Source organism: Thunnus thynnus, chromosome 10 (genome assembly GCF_963924715.1).
Source record: "Thunnus thynnus chromosome 10, fThuThy2.1, whole genome shotgun sequence".
NCBI lineage: Eukaryota > Metazoa > Chordata > Actinopteri > Scombriformes > Scombridae > Thunnus > Thunnus thynnus.
This window is the reverse complement of record NC_089526.1, coordinates 13807531-13829101: the sequence shown is the minus strand read 5'-3', so window position 1 is coordinate 13829101 and position 21571 is coordinate 13807531. Positions and strand designations below refer to the sequence as shown.

Sequence of the window (21571 nt, the reverse complement as noted above, 5' to 3'; positions counted from 1 at the left end):
GATAAGTAAAAGGACTTTAAAATCAATTCTAAAGGGAGACCACTAAAAAAAGAGTTGCAATAATCTAAGTGGCTTGTAACAAAAACATGTATCAGCATTTCAGCATCATTCTGAGTTTAAAGTGATCTAATTTTGGCAATGTTCCTCGATGAAAAACTGATGTTTTTGTGGCCTTGTTAAAATGGCTTATAAAATTAAGATCAGAGTCTAAATCACTCCCAGATCTGTAACATGTGTTTTAATTTACTTGGACAGGCTTGCAAACACTAACTGTAGTCTCTGCTTTTCTACTTTTGAACCTAAGAGTAGAATTTCTTTTTAAAAAAGTTTTACTCATCCAAATGTTAATATCAGTGAGATGTAGGTGTGGTGAGAGAGGTAAAAACAGCATTTAAAGAACTGGGGTTGTCTGGCGAAACATAGATATATAGATGAGTATCATCAGCGTAACAGTGTTATTTGACATTATGGTGACTTATTATATTGTCCAGACGGAGCATATATAAAGAAAAACAAATAGGACCTAGAATGCTTCCCTGAGGAACACCTTATTCAATGTTAAATGTCTGTAACACAAAGTCGCCTAAACTAACAAAATTTTTTTCTCTCTGACAAGTACAAGAGAAATCAGTGAAGCACTGCGCCAGAGAGACCAACCCATTTCTTAAGTCGATTGATTAAAATGCCATGATCAATTGTATCAAATGCAGCTCTAAAATCTATCAAAAAGAGGACAGTCACATTATTTGAATCAGTCGAAATTCTCAGGTTATTTACTACCTTTAATAAAGCAGTTTTAGTGCTGTGGTTTGTCCAATAACCGGACTGGAATTTATCCAATATTTAATGAAAAGTCATATAATTGTTTTGCAAATGATCTTTGGTAGAACACAAGCTGTTGTGGCTGATAGCGATCAGTCCAGCTTTATGAGTGTTAACAAAGCTGTGCCACAGGTTTCTGTTCTAGGATCACTTTTATTCACAAGTTTTTATAAATGAATCAGGTGAAAAAGTAAGAAACAGTACAATTCATCTGCGGATGACGCTATTCTCTGCACAACAATGTACTCTGTTGCCCAGTCGATTCAAAATTTGCATTTTGATTTCTGTGTTGTACAGCAAATGTAACTGATCTTAAATTACTGTTCATCTCGGATAAAACAAAATGCATGCTGTTTTCTAGAAAATCGACTGAAGTGAATATTATTACTCTTAATGGGACACCAATGGCAAGAGTATCCTCTTACCTTGGTTTCTGGCTTGATGACAAGCTGTGCTTCAAAACACATATTAATGAACTGACTAAGTCCTTAAAAGCAAAACTGGCATTCTTTTATAGTAATAAGGAATGTATTACCCAGAATTGTAGAAAGCAAATTGTTCAGTCAACCTTTTTATCCGTTATGGACTATGGCGATGTAATTTATATGAACTCTCCTGCCTCTACTCTTAAACCTCTTGATGCAGTCTATCATTCTGCCCTCAGGTTCATAACTGGGGATGGCTTTAGAGCACATCGTTGTACTTTATGAGAAAGTTGGGTGGCAGTCGTTGGCAGTGAGAAGAGAAAGGCACTGCAATCTATTTTTTTTACAAAGCACTTCTTGGCAAACTTCCTGAGTATCTCACATGTCTTCTTAACTATAGATCATTTTCACCCTGCACTAGGTCTCAAGACTATGTGGTCCTCGAAAATCTTGTTAGTCATGAGACTTGGAAACTGGCTTTTAAATACTACTCCACACAAGTGGAACAGTCTGTAGAAGCTTGTAAAATTAGACAAGCTAATCCCTTCTAATCAATTTAAATCTCTTTTGACTGACGTAGAGCAGTGTGAATGCATGCATTTTCTTTTAATTGATGTTGCCCCTTATGTTGATGTCTTTGGCCCGTTTGTTGTATAATCTGTTGATGTATACTGTAACTTTTCTGTGCTTTTATTGTTTTTATATGTACTGAAATATATATAGTATTAGTATTCAGACAATTATTTAGTTGGTAAAATTTACTAAGAAAAGGAAGATTTGAGATAGGCCAGTAATTAGCAAGGTCTTTAATGTCCAGATCAGGCTTCTTAAGCAGAGGTTTTACCAAAGCTGTTTTAAAAGCAGAAGGGAAAGCACGTAATTGCGGAGACATGCTGATTATTCTTGTTGTTTCATGAGAGAGGCACTGGAAGCTGGATTTAAACAGTTTGGCAGGAACAGGGTCTAGTGCATATTTGGATGACTTCATTTTGTTGATAGTGACACCAATTTCATCATCTTTTAGCATCTGTAATACTAAAGGATGTCATAGGTGGAGGCTCAACCACCTGTAGATCCCAGAGAGTTGATGTATCTGTATTTTTAATACTGGATCTAATGGTGTCGATTTTTTCTTTAAAAAATGATGCAAATTCCTGACATTTAAGAAGTGAGGCTTGATCATTTAAACTGAAAGCCACAGATGGGTTCAAAGAGTGTTGATCGCGGAGAAGAGGACTCTGGGGTGGCGTTTGCTTTTCTCTCACTGTCTCTCAGCCCTGCGGCAATTTCTTTTTAGCTGACAAATAGCAGTTTTCCAAGGTAATTTATGGGCTACTTGTCTTTTTTAATTCTGGGAGAAGCGACAGTGTCAAAAGAAGACTTATATCTATTATTAAAACCATGCACAAGATCATAAACTGAGCAAGCATTGGATGGAGGAAAAGCATTCATTATATCTAAAAGCTAGTCCTAGTTGTCATCAAGGATTTGCTCATTACACTGTTTTGATGCAGACATAGTGGCATTAAAAAAACACAGAAATGATAAGAAACAGAAACATCAGCCATGTCGGAGATATCTATTTCAATATCCCTTGTAATGACCAAGTCTAATGTATTCCCATGGTTGTGGGTGTTCCTCTTTACATGTTGCACAAGGCCAAAACAGGCCAGAACATCTAAAAATTCCACCACCTTTGAATCAGCAGTGTCATTGATATGAAAGTTAAAATCTCCAAGTGAAATAATCCTATCACAACTGGTAAGAACGATCGACATAAAATCAGAAAACTCAGATAAAAAGTTGGTGTTGTGCTTAGGGGGTCGATAGATAGTCACAGTTAGTATAGACTGCTGAGCTTTAATAACCAAAGAATTCAAAGCTTAAAAAGTCTCCAAAACAACACTTGGAGCAAGTGAAGTTATTAGAGAAGATACTGGCAACTCCTCCTCCTCTTTTATCTGGTCCACATGAGTACAGGAAACTATAATTTGGATTCTAATAATATAGCAGAGGCAGTTGAGGAAAGCCAACATTCAGTCAAAAAAAAAAAAAAAAACTAAGACCATGTTGAGAGATAAAATCATTAATATAAAAACTCTTACTCGAGAGGGATCTGATATTCAGCAGTGCTAACTTTATCAGTTCGGGTTTGGGGCAAACAGGAATGTGTCATTGTCAGTTTTAGCCTTTCCATGTATTGTTGACAATAATAGAAATGACCAGACCTTCATAACTCCTTTAAATCTGCTGTATTTTATTACATACAATCATCTCTCTGTGTTTTTTCGACAGTGGTCCCAGGAGCAGCCACCGTCATCATAATGGTGTGTGTGGGTTTCCTGGTTGTTATGGTGATCCTTGGCGTTTTCCGAATTCGCTCCATCCATCGCCGCGGGGAGGGTGCCAGGGGTGGGGCGAAGGAGGGTAGCAGCCAATGGGACGATTCTGCCCTCACCATTATCGTCAACCCAATGGAGGTAAAAACCAAATCCCCTGAATTGATGTTGATTCATGTTATCTTAAAAAATCATCACACCTGTTTAGCTCTGGTTTTCATCCACACACCTTTGCTTTCCCACAGTCCTATGAGTCTCGTATGGGCATCTCTGCTGACACGGAGGGAGAGGGGGAGGAGGATGAGGAGGTAGCAGAGTCACCTGACGATGCGAGTGACGACCAGCGAATCATCATCAAGAAGGAGGGGAGAGACGGCAATGCCCGTCGCTACTGAGCCACATGTATCTCTGCACCAGTTCTCATGGAAACCACAAACCGGCTCACCAGTCACACACTCCAACACTTTTATTATCAACGACTGCTGACACCACTAGTATAAGGAATGTATGCTTACAAACATGACGCACAACACATTCACTGTAATACTCTTGACACTCAACGCCATATGTGACCTATAGCCAACAAGGGGCAGTTGTTCTCCACTTAAATGTTCAATGGCACAATGTATACAGTTAATGTAATTAAACCGCCTGAGCAAACCCCACCAAAATTGTATGTGGTGCACCAGTTCTAAATCACAAGATGGTAATGTGTCTGTATATTGTAATACTGGTTGAATGAGACTGCTTTGTTTAAAAAAAACAAAAAAAAAACAGATTGTATTCTATCTTTTGTTATTGAATGCAAAATGAAAACTGGAACAATCTTCAACATACTGGCCTTGAACAGATCTGTAGGCAAAGACACAAGCCTCGATCTCGACGTGTCTCCACACTCCCTTCTTAGACTGACTCAAGAAGTCTGTGCACAAGCTCTTTTCTCCCTCCTTCGCATCCTCTCTCGACACATTCCTCAACCACTTTTAATCCACACAGTGAAGACAGTGAGGTCAAACATTACGGTCACTCTCTAATTTATTTAAAAAAAAAAAAAATTAAAAACACACATGCTGGCAGACATTTTTCTTTTGGTATTGTGACTAGTTTAGCGCTTCAGCTCTCGAATATATTTTATCTGTGATTAATGATAAGAGTTCTAGACTATCAACCATAAACCTCAATTTAACGCAAATCGGTACGTCAGCAATACTCTAAGGAAACAGAGTAAGAGCCTCTAGGTGTTGAGCCCATGCTACGTCATTGTGGTTCTGGTTCAAACTGGAGTCTTTGATCTTTGCAAAGATGCAGCTTGTGCCACCAAATAACAAAGTGTCTACAGTAAAACTGGTGTAACCTGACCTCTGACCCCCTCTCACAGTGACCGCTGGAATGTCTCCAAATGACTCTCACTGCACTGTTTCACTCACTGCACACCGCTCTTAACAGTAACTGCAACACGACACATGCATACACACAAAAACACACACACACACACACCATAACGCTACCCCTGCTGTTTCCAGAATGTCAGCTCAGCTTGGGCAGTTTTGATTGTATTGATTGTAATGAATTTTCTGTACATACAATGATGAATATTATGATATTATTATTACTATTATTATTGCAGCCACTCTTTCTCTTTTACTGCACACTTTGAGAGGGAGCTGATTATCATTTACTTTTTTTTCCCTCCCATTTGAGTGATCACCTTTACAGCATCAGAAAACAGTATGATGATAATAATAGTAGTAGTGATAAGGATGATAATCCCTGGCTTGATGAGTGTCTCTTACTTTGTGTGTAATATTGTTGTAATTTAAGAATTTGTCAATATCTGAATCACAGAAAAAGGAGGGCACATTGTTGTGATACCTAGACATGTCTATCTTTCACTCATGTCATCTTTCACACTTCCGGGTAATATTTTCACATTTCAAAAACTAAACCTTTTTTTTAAAAAACAAAAGATTTCTTATTTTCCTCCCGCTCCATCCGATATCTTTGGTTCAATGAATGTACAACTGTGTGCTTCTCCTCCACCCCTGCCTCCCTTCCTCCTTCCTTCACCTCTCCCTCACTCTCCCTCTGTGTCTCTTGCTGTCTGTCTGTGTAGCCTTTCAATGTGCAGTGCTAAACCTGTCAGTAAATAAAGCCTGTCGTTTTTGAGTGTGATGTTAAGAAGGAATAAACATTGCATTGATTAATAACTTATATTATTACTATGTTACTATCGGAACATTACCTGTAATTATTGATACAATGATGACATGGATTATGCTGACTAATTGTTATTGAGAACTGTCAGAAAACATTACAAAATTCATAATAAAAACACTATATGACGTCTCCATGAGAAACTTTTCCTTTTAGAGTAGGGCTCTCACAATTAAATGCTTGGGAAGGATCATGTAGCACTGTGAGTTGAGATCACATGGGAAAACCCAGATTAATCACATATGTTAAACTGTATAATATAATGATACAATATTATCATTAATAATGATACAATATTTGAGTCTTACATGAGTAATCATATGATCAGTTACATACAGAAGAAAAACAACTGTGACCTGCCTTTAAATTCTTGAGGTGTAGTGTAGTCAAGCCACCCTGGAAAAGCAGGAAACAGTTTCAATATGAATAATCTTAAATCAACATAGCAAGACAGTGAAACATACCAGTTTTACTTGCTTGAGGCTTACATCAAACTTCCCAGATACACTCACAACAGTCCATCGTACAACAGCAGGTATAGGAACTAAAATTACCCTGAGAATGAAGAAGAAGAATAGGCAATGTTGTTCAATAATGTTTACAATTATGTAAGTGGTAATGAAATAATAGTTTCAAATTCCACCTGACAAAAATGCAATAAGGTTACAGGACCATGAAGTAAAGTAGGATTTAAGTACTTATGAAATTATTGTTTCTTTATAAAAAGAGAGAACGCACTCAACTTTTAAGTTGTCAAGAGCAGTGAAAACACCATATATGCTATATAATATTCTCAGACACCCAGGGATAAACTAGTTTTATGAAAACAACTTAATTTAGGAATGTGTTTGCCATGTGAGCACAGGATGAACTAAAATAATACAGCTCCCAAAACCATATTTTCACACAGAGCCCCTCAAGAAAGAGCGTCAAAATTAGCTATGACTGCAGGACCCGCCTGAGTTGATATTGTGCTTTAGTGGTGCAAATTCCCTGATTAATTTGCAGTTAATTTAATTACCAAAAAACAACTGATATGCGGTGACTTTGGGACTTTGGAAGACTTTTGAGGCCCCCTGGGTGTCTGGGATCCTGGAGCAGTTGCCTGCTTTGGCTGGTTGGTAACCCAACCTTGCATCACAGTGTACTGGACAGTGTAATGTTAAATGGAAATGAATGAATGTGACCATTATCATGTAAGCAAACATATACAAACAATAGAGTGTGTTAACATGTGCACCAGTATTCAGGTTCGGATCAGGTTTTTGGAATATCCTGCTTATGTGTTTATAAATATAATTTAAACACCTTATCCTGGTTTCAAAAACCTGGATATGCTGTCTGTAGTACTCCAGTATAAACCAGGATACTGTGGCATGTAAAGACATCATCCAGGTTTCTGAACAATCTCTGTTGGCAGAGAAATGAGAGGCTGACAGGTTGAGGAATCAGGGCACATCTGGATACAGACAATCAGAAACCTGGACACTGTTAGAATCATGTAAACAGGGAGATGAATAACCAGGTTTCTCAAATTCTATGTAAACCTGAAAACAAACTAAACATGGAGAAGCAGCATTCAGTTATTATGCACCACATATCTTAAACAAACTCCCAGAAAACACAAGGCTTGCTGCAACTCTCAGTTCTTTTAAAACAAGGCTGAAGACTTTTCTGTTTGTTGCTGTCTTTTAATAAATAAAACTTGTTTGTTTATTCTTATCTTGCACTACACTGTAGCTTTTATTCTCCTGTTTTATTGTATTTTAATTTAATTTTCTTTTCTCTTTATTATTTTGAATTGTATTTAAATGTCTTTTTTTAAATATAAAATGTATGGTCTCTCTTTGTTTGCCTTGTTGTTGAAATGTGCTATACAAATAAACTTGTCTTGCCTAATATCCAGATACAGGTGTCAAACGTAATAAGAGTTACAAACTAGGACTAAACACAAACATTGTAATGTTATTATTATTATATATAAAGTACACAATCTTACATTTTATCATATGACTGCCACTTGTGTTTTTGCACCTGACAACTGCTCTCCAACCTGCGATTTGCTGGACTTTGATCTCCTGCGCAATATTTTTTTTTTTACGTAAAGCCTTTGAACTTTGGTTGGATCCAGACTCCGTCCTGTATTTTTCATGCCTGGCGTCTTTTTACGTAAGACCGTTCTGAGAATACGAAACGTAACGGCGTAACGTCAGGAGAGGAGAGAGACTCCCCAAACGACCAGGCAAGGGGTTTTGTGGGTCATGGAGGAGGAACGTAAATAAAAAGAGAAGCGCTAAAAACACACAACGGCGTGTTTCAGACGGTTACCGCGGGAGTTAACAGCCTGGATGCGGCAACTTTTGTCGTAAAACGGTTATAAAATCATACGGAAACAGACCGGAGAGGAGGGACTGTCGGGTCGGCTACAGCAGCAGCTGTCGGCGGTGAGATGAACATCATGCTAAGTTACCGTCTGCTACTGGCCCTACTGGAGCCAGCTAGTACCGTCAGCTAACGACAGCTACACTCGCTATTGTTGTACGCCAAAAGGCTCGTTCATGTCCGAAATCTTCCCCCCCTTTTTTGACTCGATATTTGACGGGAAGCATGTTGGCTGCATGAGAGGAAATTCACGTAGCTAGTCACGTTTACCGAGCTATTGTTGCAGAGTGAAGCCAGAATTAGCATTGGAGCAAAACATTGCTATCAGTGTTCATTCACTGTCACCCAGTCAGTTTACTGGTTTGACACATGACAGTAGTTTGGCATTAAAAAAAAAAAAAATCTGTCAGACAACCACATTTGAATAATTGTCCTTTGTATTTAAAGGAGGTGTTCACAGTTTTTCAAGTGTGTCTTAAAACAATAGTCAGGTGGCCAAGTAAACACTGAAATAGGTCTTTCTTGCTATAATAATACCTCCTGTTCATACTGGCCATCAGGTGATCCCCTCATAATGGGTAATGGGTAATGGGGGTCAAAATCCACAAGCCTCCTTCTGTGAAAAAATGTATTTTAAAGTTAACCTGGAGCTGATATGAAGCTTCAGTCCAGATGAGTCAAATCAAGTAGATATCTGTCAACATTACAGCGTTTTTAGTGCCAAAATCCCTCTTTTTGTTACTATTCTTCCACTGCAGCTCAACAGGGAAACACTGTCACACAAAGAGGGAATTTGATGCTAAAAAGACTGTAAATGTGGCAGATATCCACTTGATATGACTAACTCAGACTGCTGAAGACTCATATAAGCAGATGAAGTTAATGACTGTGTGGACAAACTGTGGATTTTGTCCGCCATCACTTACATTAATGGGGATCTTTTAATAGCCAGTGTGAACAGGAGGAATGATTACAGCGAGGAAGACCTCTTTCAGTGCTCATATGGACACCTGACTGTTGTTTTAAGACAGACTTAAAAAAATTGTGAACCTATCCTTTAATTCAGTGGTTCTCAAATTGCGGTCCCAGGACCCCCAGGAGCCCTTGAGGGGGCTCCAGGGGTCCCGAGCAAAAAGAGGAATCATTTATTTTCATTATAATTCCATCTATAAGTAACACAATGACAGAATGTGTGAATATTTTGGTCATAGGTTTCATACACTTTCTGTAATTAAACCTCTAAAATCAAAAATCTTATCAGATGGGGGTCCGTGGTCTAATTTGTGCCAGTTTAGGGGTCCTTGATGTGAAAAAGTTTGAGAACCACTGCGTTAACATTTATGTAGAATGTGTAGGCCAGTAGAAAAAAACACACTTACTCCTTTTATTTGCACAACTTTCAGTCAGCCAATGAGTTTGTGGTATGTAAAGTAAACAGGTGTCACTGCGGCCTATGTGCGATAGTGTGAGTATTAATATCTTTGTCTAATCCTCTTACTTTGACCCTAATCATCATACAGCAGCTGTCTGAATCATTAGCAACGCAATATCCTTAAAATTATAGTCTATACTGTGTAATCAATGGATCGTCCACGTGGATGGACTCTCAAGAATGATACTTTCTGTAGTGATTTATAAGTGAACATTGCTATAGTAGAATAGAGTAGAGTGGAGTAGATGGGGAATTAAATTTCTATTCCTGACAGTTCATTATGGAAATTATAACTGTTACGTATCTCTCCCGGGGGGTTAGAGAAGTTGAGTAGGCCAGCGTGTATAACAGTTTGTCAGCTGTTCATCATTGGGCTGTGGATATAGGTCAGTGAGATGAGCAGCAGGTTTGCCTCCTGGACCACATTTAATTATTTTCAGGGTTTAGAGCTGCATTAAGTGACTAAAACAGTCAGTAATTGTCATAAGGACTTTCTGTTTTTGCTGTTTTGATTTTGGACTATCGGGTGAGTGATCATCACTTAAAAAACGACGTTCGACCTGATATCAATATTTACTGTGTAGTATTTATCTGTGATATTATATTACAGTGTGGTTGTGTTGTTGTTTTTCAATACTAGAATTTCAATACATACAATAATATTTAAAATAGAGCTGCAACAATTAGTCAATTAATTGATTAGTTAGTCAACAGAAAAGTAATGGCCAACTATTTTCATAATCCATTAATCGTTTTGAGTCATTTTTTAAAGAAAAGCTACAAAAATTCTCTGGTTCTAACTTCTTAAATGTGAATATTTCCTTGTTTCTTTAGACTTCTAAGATAGTAAACTGAATATCTTTGGTTTGTGGACTGTTGGTTGGGACAAAAAAAGACATTCAGGAACGTCAGCCTGGGCTTTGGGAAATGTTGATCGACATTTTTTTGATCATTTTCTGACATTTTAAAGACCAAACAGCTAATCATTTTATTAAGAAAATAATAGACAGATTAATTGATAATGGAAATAATCATTCATTGCAGCCTTGCTTTAAAATATAAACAATGTCTACAACACCCATTCTTAATTTTATAAAAGAAGCCATACTTCATAAAAGTAAATAAAAATAAATAGGCCTAAATAATAAAGGAAACAAGATGATCAGACGTTTGATAACAGCTTTTGATATCAGTTGCCACAGACGCATTTTAGCTGTTACCGAAAAGGTACTGAAGTTCAATACTCAGCCCTACATGATGCTGATTTTGGTTATCATCATAATTATGGTGATGTAGCTTTAAATCTTGTCTTTTTGTTGCTATTAAAGGCATCAGTGAAAAGCAAAAACTTACTTCTCTTACTTGACAAGCTGAGTGAAATATGCAGTGAATGCTTGTGCCTGCCGGGCCGTCGCATCCTCATTATTCATGGTTCAACCTAAGCCAGGAAATGACACGGAAAACAGCAGATGGAGCTTGAATTTGGTTATGTGACATGAGACTGTCAGTGCAGTGTGGGCACCCTCACGACTTCACCTTGGTGGGTCTGTCAGCCGTTAGAGAGATCAGAAACATGAAAACATATTTATAAGAGATTTACTGATACAGAAAGTGTTTCATAAGATTTTTGACGACAATACTGAAGATTATCTGCTTGAATATGTGAGTATACTGACATTTTATTGGTGCCTAAATGACAAAAATCCCAAATTAGAAGGAAATGTTACATTACATTAGATAACCTGCATTTGGTAGATGATTTTGTTAACTTACAAGTGGTCTCCAAAGGAACAAGAGACAGATGTGTTTTAAAAACCCTTCAAAACAAACTAATGTACAGTCTTGCATCATGTTTGGGATTCTCAATCTTTAATTAATTTAAAAAACACAGAATGTTTTTTGTTTTCTTCGTTTGTGCATTCATGCTTGTTTGGTTTTTGAATTATATGTTGTGGGAGACTGAAATGTTGTCATTTTCATTTTGGCATTAAATCTAACACTAAGCAGTTTGCTTTTGGGTAATATTCTTGAATTCATCTCTCAGTTGAGCGATCCGGTGCCGTTTTTCTGTGTGACTACAAACGACGGTCTGATGCCAAATAAACATGACACCATTAACTCTCAGAATGAATTTTTTGCAGTTGTCCACAACAACAACAACAAAAAAAAAGAGTAATGCATCTATTCATTCTCTTCTCAGTTCTCAGGTGGTCTGATTGGGGTTGCCTTGTCCTTGTGTTGCCATGGCGATGCGGGAGTTGGTAGAGGCAGAATGTGGGGGAGCCAATCCCCTCATGAAGTTGACCAGTCACATGACCAAGGAAGGGGGGGCATGGCGGCACCGCTCAACACCTACAGTGAGTAATATGTACATGTCCACTCGTAAATGAAATAGCTGCATAATGTCAGCCAAATAATGTCGTACAGTTTCAGTATTATCATTGAAATTGCAAATTTTTACTCTCATTTTTTCTCAGATCGCCCCGTCTCCCATTGAAATTGCAACTGAGGAAGAGGTCTGTTGACAATATACTCTATACATTTTAATAAAACCTCCTCACTATTTGATGAATAAAGCAATGTGGCTGGTGTTTATGTCTGCCAAATATTGTTTGCATTTTCTGAATGTAATCTCTAAAAGTTTGATTCAACCACTGTTAGCTGTAAAAAACTTGTTTATTTTTTGGCTCCAGCTGGTGAATGAGTTCCTTCAGGCGCCCCCACGACCCCCACACACATTTGACATGGGTCAGCTGTTGGAGGAAATGCAGCAGATCGACCAGCAGAGCTACAGACAGGCTCCACAGAGGGGTACATTTCATTATTTTATTTTTTTTTTAAGTTCATCTATTCTTTTTTTGTGGTTTGTATATGACGTAGGTTTGACCACATCACTTTTTTCAGCATTTTTATGCAACATTTATTTCCATGTCATAGCTCCAGATGTGGCAGCGTTGGCTCTCTCTGGTGACTGGGCGGCAGAGTTCGTCTCGGGTCCTGACTCTGCCTCCACGCCGGGACTCATCGCTCTTGGTGATGCTGCAGATGCTGATTGGACGAGGGAGTTTATCGCTGAGGCTGCAGGTAACTTTAGTTTGTTATAATCGCTCTTTCTTACTCTCTTGTTTCTGTGTTTCACTCTGTAAACACACACTTAGCTTAGTCAACACTGTTATGTCATACATTTCACTGTGGCCTAAGAGCAAACGTTTCTGGGGAAAATGATTTTATTTTTGCATAGTATGTAATATTTCTTCTCACATTGTCTTTGTTTTTTTTCACTGATCCAGATCCTGGTCGCTGGGCGGAGGAGTATCTGGAGCAGTCGGAGGAGAAGTTGTGGCTGGGAGACTTGGGAGACAAGGAGAATGAGTGGTGAGGACAAGGGAATGAAGAGTGTTTGTATCTGGATGAAAAGTTGCTTACATAAATGACTACTTCAGGCGCACTGCAATAAATGTGGAGCATAAGCAGTAAATATTTGGGCTTAAATGAAGAAGGCAACACAAGAGAAAAGGAGGACAAAAAGACAAAATGGATACCTTGATAATGTTCTCGTTGAGTGGATATTTCTATTTTATTTTTAACCTTGTCTAGTCTTGTGTAGTGATGTTTAGCTAAAAAGTCAATGAAGAATCCGAACAGGAAGTGAAAGCTAATGTATAGCACAGCTGATGTTTTGGCCTTACAAATATCTAATCATCAACATAGTGCATTGACCTCTATAGTACTCACTTGTACAACGAGGCAAAGTACAACATTCAGCATGAACTGATGTTTTCCAGCCTGCATATGCAGAGTAAACCTGTTTCTTTTGATCTTTACAACTCCTTACAGTATAATATTGATAATTTTTAGTTGTTAATCTGACAGGACAAAAGAGTATCAACCAGCAGAGGAGCTGAGGGAGACAGCCAATGAGCTCGTCTCAAAGGTCGAAGACCCCAAGTTACAGAACACAGAGGTAAGCAGCGACTTCACGTCCACCTGACAGCCGTCGGATCCCTTTTATATACCACGTGTTGTTTCTTTTCACATATCTGTCATCATACTCTTTCTCCACTCTTTTATTGTTGTTGTTGTTGTTGAGTAGTTTTGCGGGAGCTTTGTGCTCTGGTAATGTAGATGACTCAGTTTTACTGTTGTTTTTTAAGTTTATTGTCTCAGATTGATGTCAGATGGACTTTTAAGTTTTTTGGAAAGAAACTTGCAGTGTATTAGTATAAACATGACCAGTTAGTGATGGTAAATGCTGTTTTGTTGTCGTGTTTTTTTTTTTTTGTTTTTTTTTTTATCCTTTCGTTGTTGTGTAGTTCCTGCGGTTCATTAGGCAAATTGGCGAGGGCAGTGTCACAGTGGAGAGCAGAACAGACAAACAGCTCACAGATAAAGCTCAGGCCGAGGAGGCTCAGAACTGGGCCTCCAACCTCAACCAGGTACGACTCGCTGCCCACCGAGGACGGGGTTGGTTTGCAACTGGGAATACATTTGGGAAACATATTGGTTCTTTTCTGCACAGTATAGACGTATGCCTTGTGACTCATCACCCTAGTATCTGATGCAGTGTAACATTTTCCACAAATGTAACCAAAAGCAGCCACTACTCTCGCTGTAATATGAATCTCAAGGCTGCACTGTAGCATTGCAGATGGAAACTGTTCAACAAAGAGAGGGCTCTTATGAATATCAGCATGTCTTCTCATACATTTAGTGTTTTATGTATATGCTATCAGTATTCTCATCTTGACTCAGTTTTCCCCTCAGTTCTTGATTTATTTATTTATTTATTTATTTATTTTTTGCTGGTGTTGCAAGTTCTTACTTCACTTCACTTCCTTTGACTTCATTCAGTTCAGGCAGAAAAAAGGCTGAAGTCAGATTTAGGACTTAAACTAGTTTCCCCCATAAAATCACAACACTACGGAAGCCCTTTTCCACCAGGAAAAGAAAAAAATGGACATAAATAGTGAAGACATGAGGAAAATAAAAATATTCATGGTGAGACATTATGAGATAGTGTGTCAAAATATGAGGTAATAAGTCAGAAAAAAAATTTATTGTGCAAACTTTTGACTTATTATTTCATAATTTTATCTAATTTTGATTTTGTAACTCAACATTTTGATTCACTCTTTCATAATTTTGTCTTACCGTGAGTACATTTCATCTTTAGTATACCTAACTATTCATCTATTGTTTGCTTCTTTTACTGGCTGAAAAGGGCTTTCATCCTATACTCTGCATGTGTAGCTTAGTCTTGTTTATTATGATGGATATCTGTTCATAACCATGGCCCTCTAACTTTTACCTGTACTTTTCCATTCTTGACCTGCCTTCGAACTCTCGACTTGCCATTCCCTCAATTAACAACCACCATCCATCAATCCTCCTACCACCTAAATATACTCCTACACCAAATAAACCCTTCACCAACTGCCCACCGCCTCCTCAAAACATTGTCCCATTCCCCTTCGCCACCCCTCCTCGCCTCCCGCCTTAGTTCCTGACAGAGACAGGGGGAGGGAGTCTTCCCTTGGAACCGGCAGAGAAGAATCAGAAGATTGAGAAAACTAAAGCTAAACAGGCAGAGCAGTGGGCCAAGGTCGTCAGGCAGGTAGGACCTCTGTGGTCGTGGCAGCGATAGGTTTCTTTATTTAGCTTCAGGTATTAATATATTAGAGTTTTGCCACCAGTGTTATACTTAGTGTTTTGTTTTACACATAAACAAAAGTAAGATACGCTCAGCAGAGTGCATTTTCTCTGTGATTAAGGTAAAATTAGTTGAGTTAATAGGTAAGGAAAATAAGGAAGAGTAGGAGAAAATTTGCTTTTTCTGTGTTGTTTCTTCTTTCATCTTTTCCTCCTTTCCATTCACTTTCCTCTATATTTTTCCTGTTTTAATGTCCCCCATCCTCAGCTCAAATAATTATTTCCTTTGCCAGCACACGCAGAGTACAGTCAACCGCTGTCATTGCTCGCCTCTTATTCAGGTGTCGGAGGAGTCGGCTGAAGCCTGGGTCGACCAGTTCACCACATCAGGACCGGATTTCCAACAAGCCAAAGCTGCAGTGGAGGTGAGGCAATCAATTGGAACTCAAACTTCAAAGCTGAACCGCATTAATTGGATGAAGTAATAACATAAGGATAAAAGCAGATTGTGACCTGGAGGGTTGAGATTTTAAAAATGTCAGTGGGTAATGAAATAAACAGAGAATTCCTCTGCCTCAACAATTAGCATCAAGGTTTTTAAGTAACTTAATCTTGTTCGAGTCAAAAGAGTTTTTTTTCTTTTCTCAGTTGTGCTCAAAAACACCATCAGTACACACTCACTCCTCCTTCGGAAAAGGTCAATACTGTCTATGGTGCAGGATGATGTATGACGTGAGGAGACGCTGTGAAGTAATGGTGTGTATCTGTGTCATTTTATCAGAGCGATGTGGATTTCTGGGAGAAGCTGCAGCAGGAGTGGGAGGAGATGGCTAAGAGGGATGCAGAGAGCCATCCCTGGCTGTCTGACTTCGATCAGCTACTCAGCACTTCTTATGACAAGGTAGCTGTCAGCCTGCTCAGAACAGGCATCTGCTAAGAAACACTATTTGTTTTCATGTTGGAAGGATTTCAGCGTTTTTAGACATAGAAATATCAGATCGATAATAGCACATTACATGTGTTACTGCATTTCATGCTCATGATTCAGTCCCTGCTTCTGCACAGTGCTCTGTTAGGAGAAGACACATAGCAACACTTTGAGCATCCTCCCTTTATCCTTGTGTTTGTCCCAGGGGTACCAGTTTGAAGAGGACAACCCCTACATGTCCCACCCGGACCCTTTGTCAGAGGGAGTAAAGAGGATGGAGGCCGGGGACATACCGGGCGCCGTTCGGTTCTTTGAAAGTGCTGTACAGAGAGAACCAGAGAACCAACTGGTGAGAATCTTTCAGTGTTTAATTCTTTGATCACTCTCATATTAATAAATATATCTCTTACTTGTAATTTACTTGTATTTTTTCCCCACAGAAAGCAGTCATAATGATTATCGTGTGTCTGTGTGTAAATTTATTTCCTTTAAACTGCAGGCTTGGCAATATCTGGGAACTTGCCAGGCAGAAAACGAGCAGGAATTCGCTGCCATCAGCGCCCTCCGAAGGTCAGAAATTAGAATTGCAAAATACTATAAAAATACTGTAAACCGTCACGTTAAGTGCAAAACAGATAAATTAAAACAGTATATTTAGCAATAATTAGAAACAGGTGGCAGAGGTGTCTGCAATGAATGCCTGTTTCTGAGTAGAAAGTGTTTTAGAAATTGTGAATGATATAAAATATGGTTTATGGAGCATGACACTAAAGATTCACTTGTTCATGGCTCAGTAAGCTCAGTGGTTATAGGCTCAAGCTGCTTTTCTGCTCCCCATTTAGAGTAAATGTCAACTAAATTCACATTATGCGAAAAGCAAAAAAAAAATGTAAGTACTTGACAATAAAAACCATCTTCCAGCTCAGCTTTATGTCTGTAGTTACCACTCTTGCCAGTTGACTCCTGTAACTATGGCTACATTTCTGAAACCTTTGTTGTACGATATGACATTAATCCACCATTAACTCAACTACAAGCTTGTCTCTGGATAAAAACAAAGTAATTTCTTCTCTGACTCTGTTTGTCTTTCCATTCTCATCTTCCATCAGATGCATAGAGCTGAAGAATGACAACCTGACTGCGCTGATGGCGTTGGCTGTCAGTTTCACCAACGAATCGCTGCACAGGCAGGCCTGTGAGACTCTTTGTGATTGGCTAAAACACAATCCAAAATACCGCTCTGTGTGGGAGCAGAATGAACATGAACGCCAGAAGGAGGGTGCCAGAGAAAGGGAGAAGGAGAGGGAGAGGTTCGGGTCTCTGCTGCCTGAGTGAGTATCACTCTGACTTACTTGTATTGTTTATGTTCAGTTCTATACTTATATGAGATGCAGAACAATTTCAGCTTTAAAACAGAAATCACACATCCAGCATCCAGTAAAATGCTGGTAATAAATTGCATCTTGATCTGATTCTTTTTTCCACTTGTCTCTTTCTTTCTGGGTTCCCTACACAGATCTTTGTTTACTGACGTCCAGACCCTGTTCCTGCGTGCAGCAAACTCCGACCCCGCCCAGGTGGACCCTCAGCTGCAGTGTGGTCTGGGAGTTCTCTTCAACCTCAGCGGAGAGTACGACAAGGCGGTGGACTGTTTCACCGCCGCTCTCTCTGTCACACCACAGGTTAGTGTTAACACCAACACCGAGTCTCACTTCGTTCACACCACATCCTCTGTCTGTTTCTGAGCTTTTTACCTCTGTCTCCCTCAGGACTACCTGCTGTGGAATAAGTTGGGCGCCACGCTGGCGAATGGAAGCCGCTCAGAGGAGGCAGTGGCCGCCTACAGGAGAGCCCTGGAACTGCAGCCAGGTTTCGTCCGCAGTCGCTACAACTTGGGAATCAGCTGCGTTAACTTAGGAGCACACAGGTCAGGATCACTGTGGAGCCCAGCAAATTAACAAAAAAAGGTTCAAGAGAAGGTTGTGCCAAACATGAGCCAGTACTAGTATTTGTGTGAAGTGTTGGAAATTAACACACAAGTGGCCCTATTGCAATTTGTCATGGACTTGAGGTTTGATCACTTGATGTAAAGACGTAGTTATTGTGATCCAGGGCTGTTTTATGTAAGGCTTTAGCACGTTATCTTAAGGAAACCAAAGCTCTCTGTTCTACATTTAACAGCTTTACTTGTCTCACTTTTCAGTTATCAGAATCACTATAATGTATATTGTTTGTTTAAAATTCAAACACAAAATTTTCCTTGTACTTGAGTTACTTTTAATCTGATTGTGTATCTGGGATATTATTAGAACCTAACAAACCCCTGTGCAGTACACTTGTTTTTTCTTCCACTAGATGGCAACAGTAGTTCTGTAAAATACACTCAGCTGCTGTTTATGAGGCACAACTAGCTAAAGATAAAGCAGCCTAATAAAAACAGCCCTGCATTAAATCATACCTTCATGAAGACTATAATGTTCAGTTTTAGTTGAAACTGTTTTAGAGAGGTGTTAATTTAACTTTTTGGTCATTTTGCAGGCTGTAGTTTGTAGTTCTCTGGGATTGTACGACCGTATACTGAGAGGTGTTTCTTATATTTTTTTATCAGAATGTCTAATTTCATATACATACATATGCTCCAATTATTGTGCTGTTGCAGTCAAAGTATTTAGAAAAAGCTGTATTATCTGATTAATATCAGAATATTGCAACTTGTTTTAATGTAATCACTGTTAATCTAGCTAAAATTAAATGTTCTATCCACAGAGAGGCAGTGGAGCACTTCCTTGAAGCTCTGTCCCTACAGCGCCAGGCCGCCGGGGATGGAGCGAGAGCTGCGAGGGGGCCTGGAGTTGCCGCAGCCACCGTGATGTCTGACAACATCTGGTCCACCCTGCGCATGGCTCTCAGCATGATGGGAGAGAGCTCTCTGTACGCTGCTGCTGACCGCCGGGACTTGGACACGTTGCTGGCTCACTTCTGCCAGAGAGAGGTTGAGGGTGGGCCAGAATGAAGACCAGCCAGGGGAGGGCTTATTGAGTGTGAATGTGGCTTGCTGGGAGGTAAATGTCTGGGTGACTGAATGAAGTGGAGGATGCAAAGAACCGGGACATGGTAACAAGTAACGGTTAGAAAGAAATGGAGGAGGAAGACACTGTGAATTATCCACCATCCTAGAGACATCTCGTGCCCATGTGCTCTTCAATGACTTTTATCAAATATTGCAGTATTAGTCTCTACCTGGAAAGTAGCAGCCAGCAGTAATACAGTCATGTCACTGTATCGTACATGTTTGACAGTCTTCACATTTCCTCCCGCTCTGTTGATCTGGAGAACTGAGTTTAATGAAATATCAAAATTATTCATCTGAAATTCATGAAGAAAGTAAATAATGAAAATGACTGAATCCATTCTGTATTCAGTAACCAGCAATGGTTGTGACAGTTTTTGTTATGAAACTCAGCGCTCTCACAGCTTCTCTTAAAAACAGGTTATAAGTTGAACTGTAAACTCACTACGGTTATGTAGATTTTAAGGTACAATATTGCTGTGATATTGAGAAGAGTACTGCTTTTTATCAAAAGTGCTCCCGAGAGAAGGATTAGTCCGTTCCAGAGTACATACACTAGTCAGAAGTGCTACAGCGGCTTTTTGTTTTGTTTTGTTTTGTTTTTTTTATACCTTATTTAATTTTTTCGTAATCAATTATCAGCCTGGATAATGAACTGACAACCAGCGGGACTGTTACTGTTATGATGAGGTGTGTGTACACTATGTGTGTGTTGGGGTGGGTTGGGGACATTAATCGTACATCGGAGGATAAGATCATATAATTGTAATATCATTGAGAAATATCTGGACTCCTCTTGCTCTTTTTCATATCGCTCTTGTAAAACGATTTGCTTCATTGTAAAATAATGCTATATGCCATATTGTGTATTGTAACATAATTGTTGCACTATAATTGTTTTCAGGCTAGTTATATCCTGACTGCAATGTTTAATATAATATTCAGCAATAAAGCTTTGATTCCAAACATTTGTTGTTGTTTTTTACAGACTCGATGAGCAAATTCTCCAGGTGACATAGAACCAGATACAGATAACAGATGGCAGCGTGTGCAAGTTGGGAACATTTGTACCAAGAGTTTAAATCTAAAATGTAATAAATAATGAAAGTAAAGTAAGAAAAACAGGCTTGTGTTTCAGAATGTATTTTGGAGTTTTAATTCCAGTTGATATATGAGATATGAGCCTGTTTTAAGTCATTGTTTTTAGTAAGTATTTAGCCTTGATTGTGTTACCAATATAATTATAGACTATGGTGTTTAAAAAGAATCAATTAGTATGTTTAAAAAAAATTGAAAAAAGGAAACAAATGAGATTAAATATGATAAACGGATACACAAGTTAATGGAATAAAGTCAATTCAATTAGGAAATGCAATTATTAAGTAGCAAATGTAATCGCCTTTTGATTATTTTATCAATAAATGTATCCATTTACATTTAAATTATATTTGATGTATTGAAAATTCATTAATGGATTATATACAAACACTGTAGAAGTCTATAATGATTGGCACCCTCCAGCCTCCATGTTTAAGTTAATTTCTGTTACAAAGTGAAATGGGGGGGAATGCATTTCCACAGATAATGTAGAAAGTCATGATATATTTTTTGTGCTTTGTCCTCTCTTATTTCCCTAAAAATTATCAAGTCATGAAATCTAATCTTTCCTTCAGCCAGTTTGACAAGGGAGTGGCCCGATACACATGTACTGTTTGGGTTTCTAAGTGACAACAGAAAGAAAAAAGCTTACATAATCAACCTTATAACACTCTTAGCTAAGTTTTATAGTCATTTTTGTAGTCATAAATGTAAATGTCTTCTCAGTTTTTCATAAAGAATGTGAGTAGCTCTTACAGACGGCTGTAAAAACTGTTATATGGGTGTATCTTTCATTTCATTTATGTGTTGTTTGCATGGTTTGCATGGTTGTTTGCATCCCAAGACTGTCTGTACCTCATGTTCATTCATGCACTCAATAGAAAAGAAAATATGTTCTTCAAGAAAACAGAGACAAAGAAAATAAGGAAGCATATCTGTCCATATCCAATCCTACCTAAAGCAAACAAGTGACATTTAAAATTTTGAATGACATCTGTCCACCCAATCACTTCTTGTATGGAAGATTTAAATAGAATAACAACTTGTGGAGGGATAATTGAGGCTGTCCTTCCAGTGTGAATCATCGACTGTATATAAATATATATTTATATACAATAAATATAAATATATATTTATATACAGTCAATAGTGTGAACCTGTGCAGGAATGGCTTTCATTTCAAAGCTTCAATCTAAGGACATTTTGCTGCAC

The 21571-nt window shown here is 38.5% G+C and overlaps 2 protein-coding genes across 6 annotated transcripts in view; both read left to right on the top strand.

Moving 5' to 3' along the window:
- The window catches only part of clstn3 (calsyntenin 3), a 29146-nt gene extending 23214 nt beyond the window's left edge, over nucleotides 1-5932 (top strand). For all 3 annotated transcript variants that reach the window (XM_067601138.1, XM_067601139.1, XM_067601137.1), the window contains 2 exons: nucleotides 3543-3727; nucleotides 3832-5932. In XM_067601138.1, coding sequence (XP_067457239.1) covers nucleotides 3543-3727; nucleotides 3832-3981 — 335 coding nt within the window. In that variant the 3' untranslated portion in view covers nucleotides 3982-5932. The remainder of the gene's footprint in view (nucleotides 1-3542; nucleotides 3728-3831) is intronic.
- A 1981-nt stretch (nucleotides 5933-7913) lies between these two features.
- On the top strand, nucleotides 7914-20227 carry pex5 (peroxisomal biogenesis factor 5). Of its 3 annotated transcripts, XM_067601133.1 has the most exons (17): nucleotides 7914-8244; nucleotides 11815-11971; nucleotides 12092-12130; nucleotides 12308-12425; nucleotides 12552-12698; nucleotides 12905-12989; nucleotides 13488-13578; nucleotides 13928-14050; nucleotides 15115-15228; nucleotides 15605-15688; nucleotides 16045-16164; nucleotides 16397-16540; nucleotides 16691-16761; nucleotides 17301-17522; nucleotides 17708-17873; nucleotides 17961-18118; nucleotides 18958-20227. In XM_067601133.1, exons 2-17 carry the CDS (start codon nucleotides 11858-11860, stop codon nucleotides 19202-19204), a joined length of 2043 nt encoding a protein of 680 aa, XP_067457234.1. In that variant the 5' UTR covers nucleotides 7914-8244; nucleotides 11815-11857; the 3' UTR covers nucleotides 19205-20227. The 3 variants fall into 3 exon arrangements, with proteins under 3 accessions (XP_067457234.1, XP_067457236.1, XP_067457237.1); XM_067601135.1 differs by lacking the exon at nucleotides 15115-15228 and having other exon boundaries at nucleotides 7924-8244; XM_067601136.1 differs by lacking the exons at nucleotides 13928-14050; nucleotides 15115-15228 and having other exon boundaries at nucleotides 7930-8244.
- Nucleotides 20228-21571: the final 1344 nt, after the last annotated feature.

Coding starts and splice junctions, on each gene's coding strand:
- pex5 (XM_067601133.1), top strand. CDS start 11,858: ATGGCGATGCGGGAGTTGGTAGAGGCAGAATGTGGGGGAGCCAATCCC. Junction 12,426..12,551: donor CAGACAGGCTCCACAGAGGG/GTACATTTCATT, acceptor TCCATGTCATAG/CTCCAGATGTGGCAGCGTTG. Junction 12,699..12,904: donor GTTTATCGCTGAGGCTGCAG/GTAACTTTAGTT, acceptor TCACTGATCCAG/ATCCTGGTCGCTGGGCGGAG.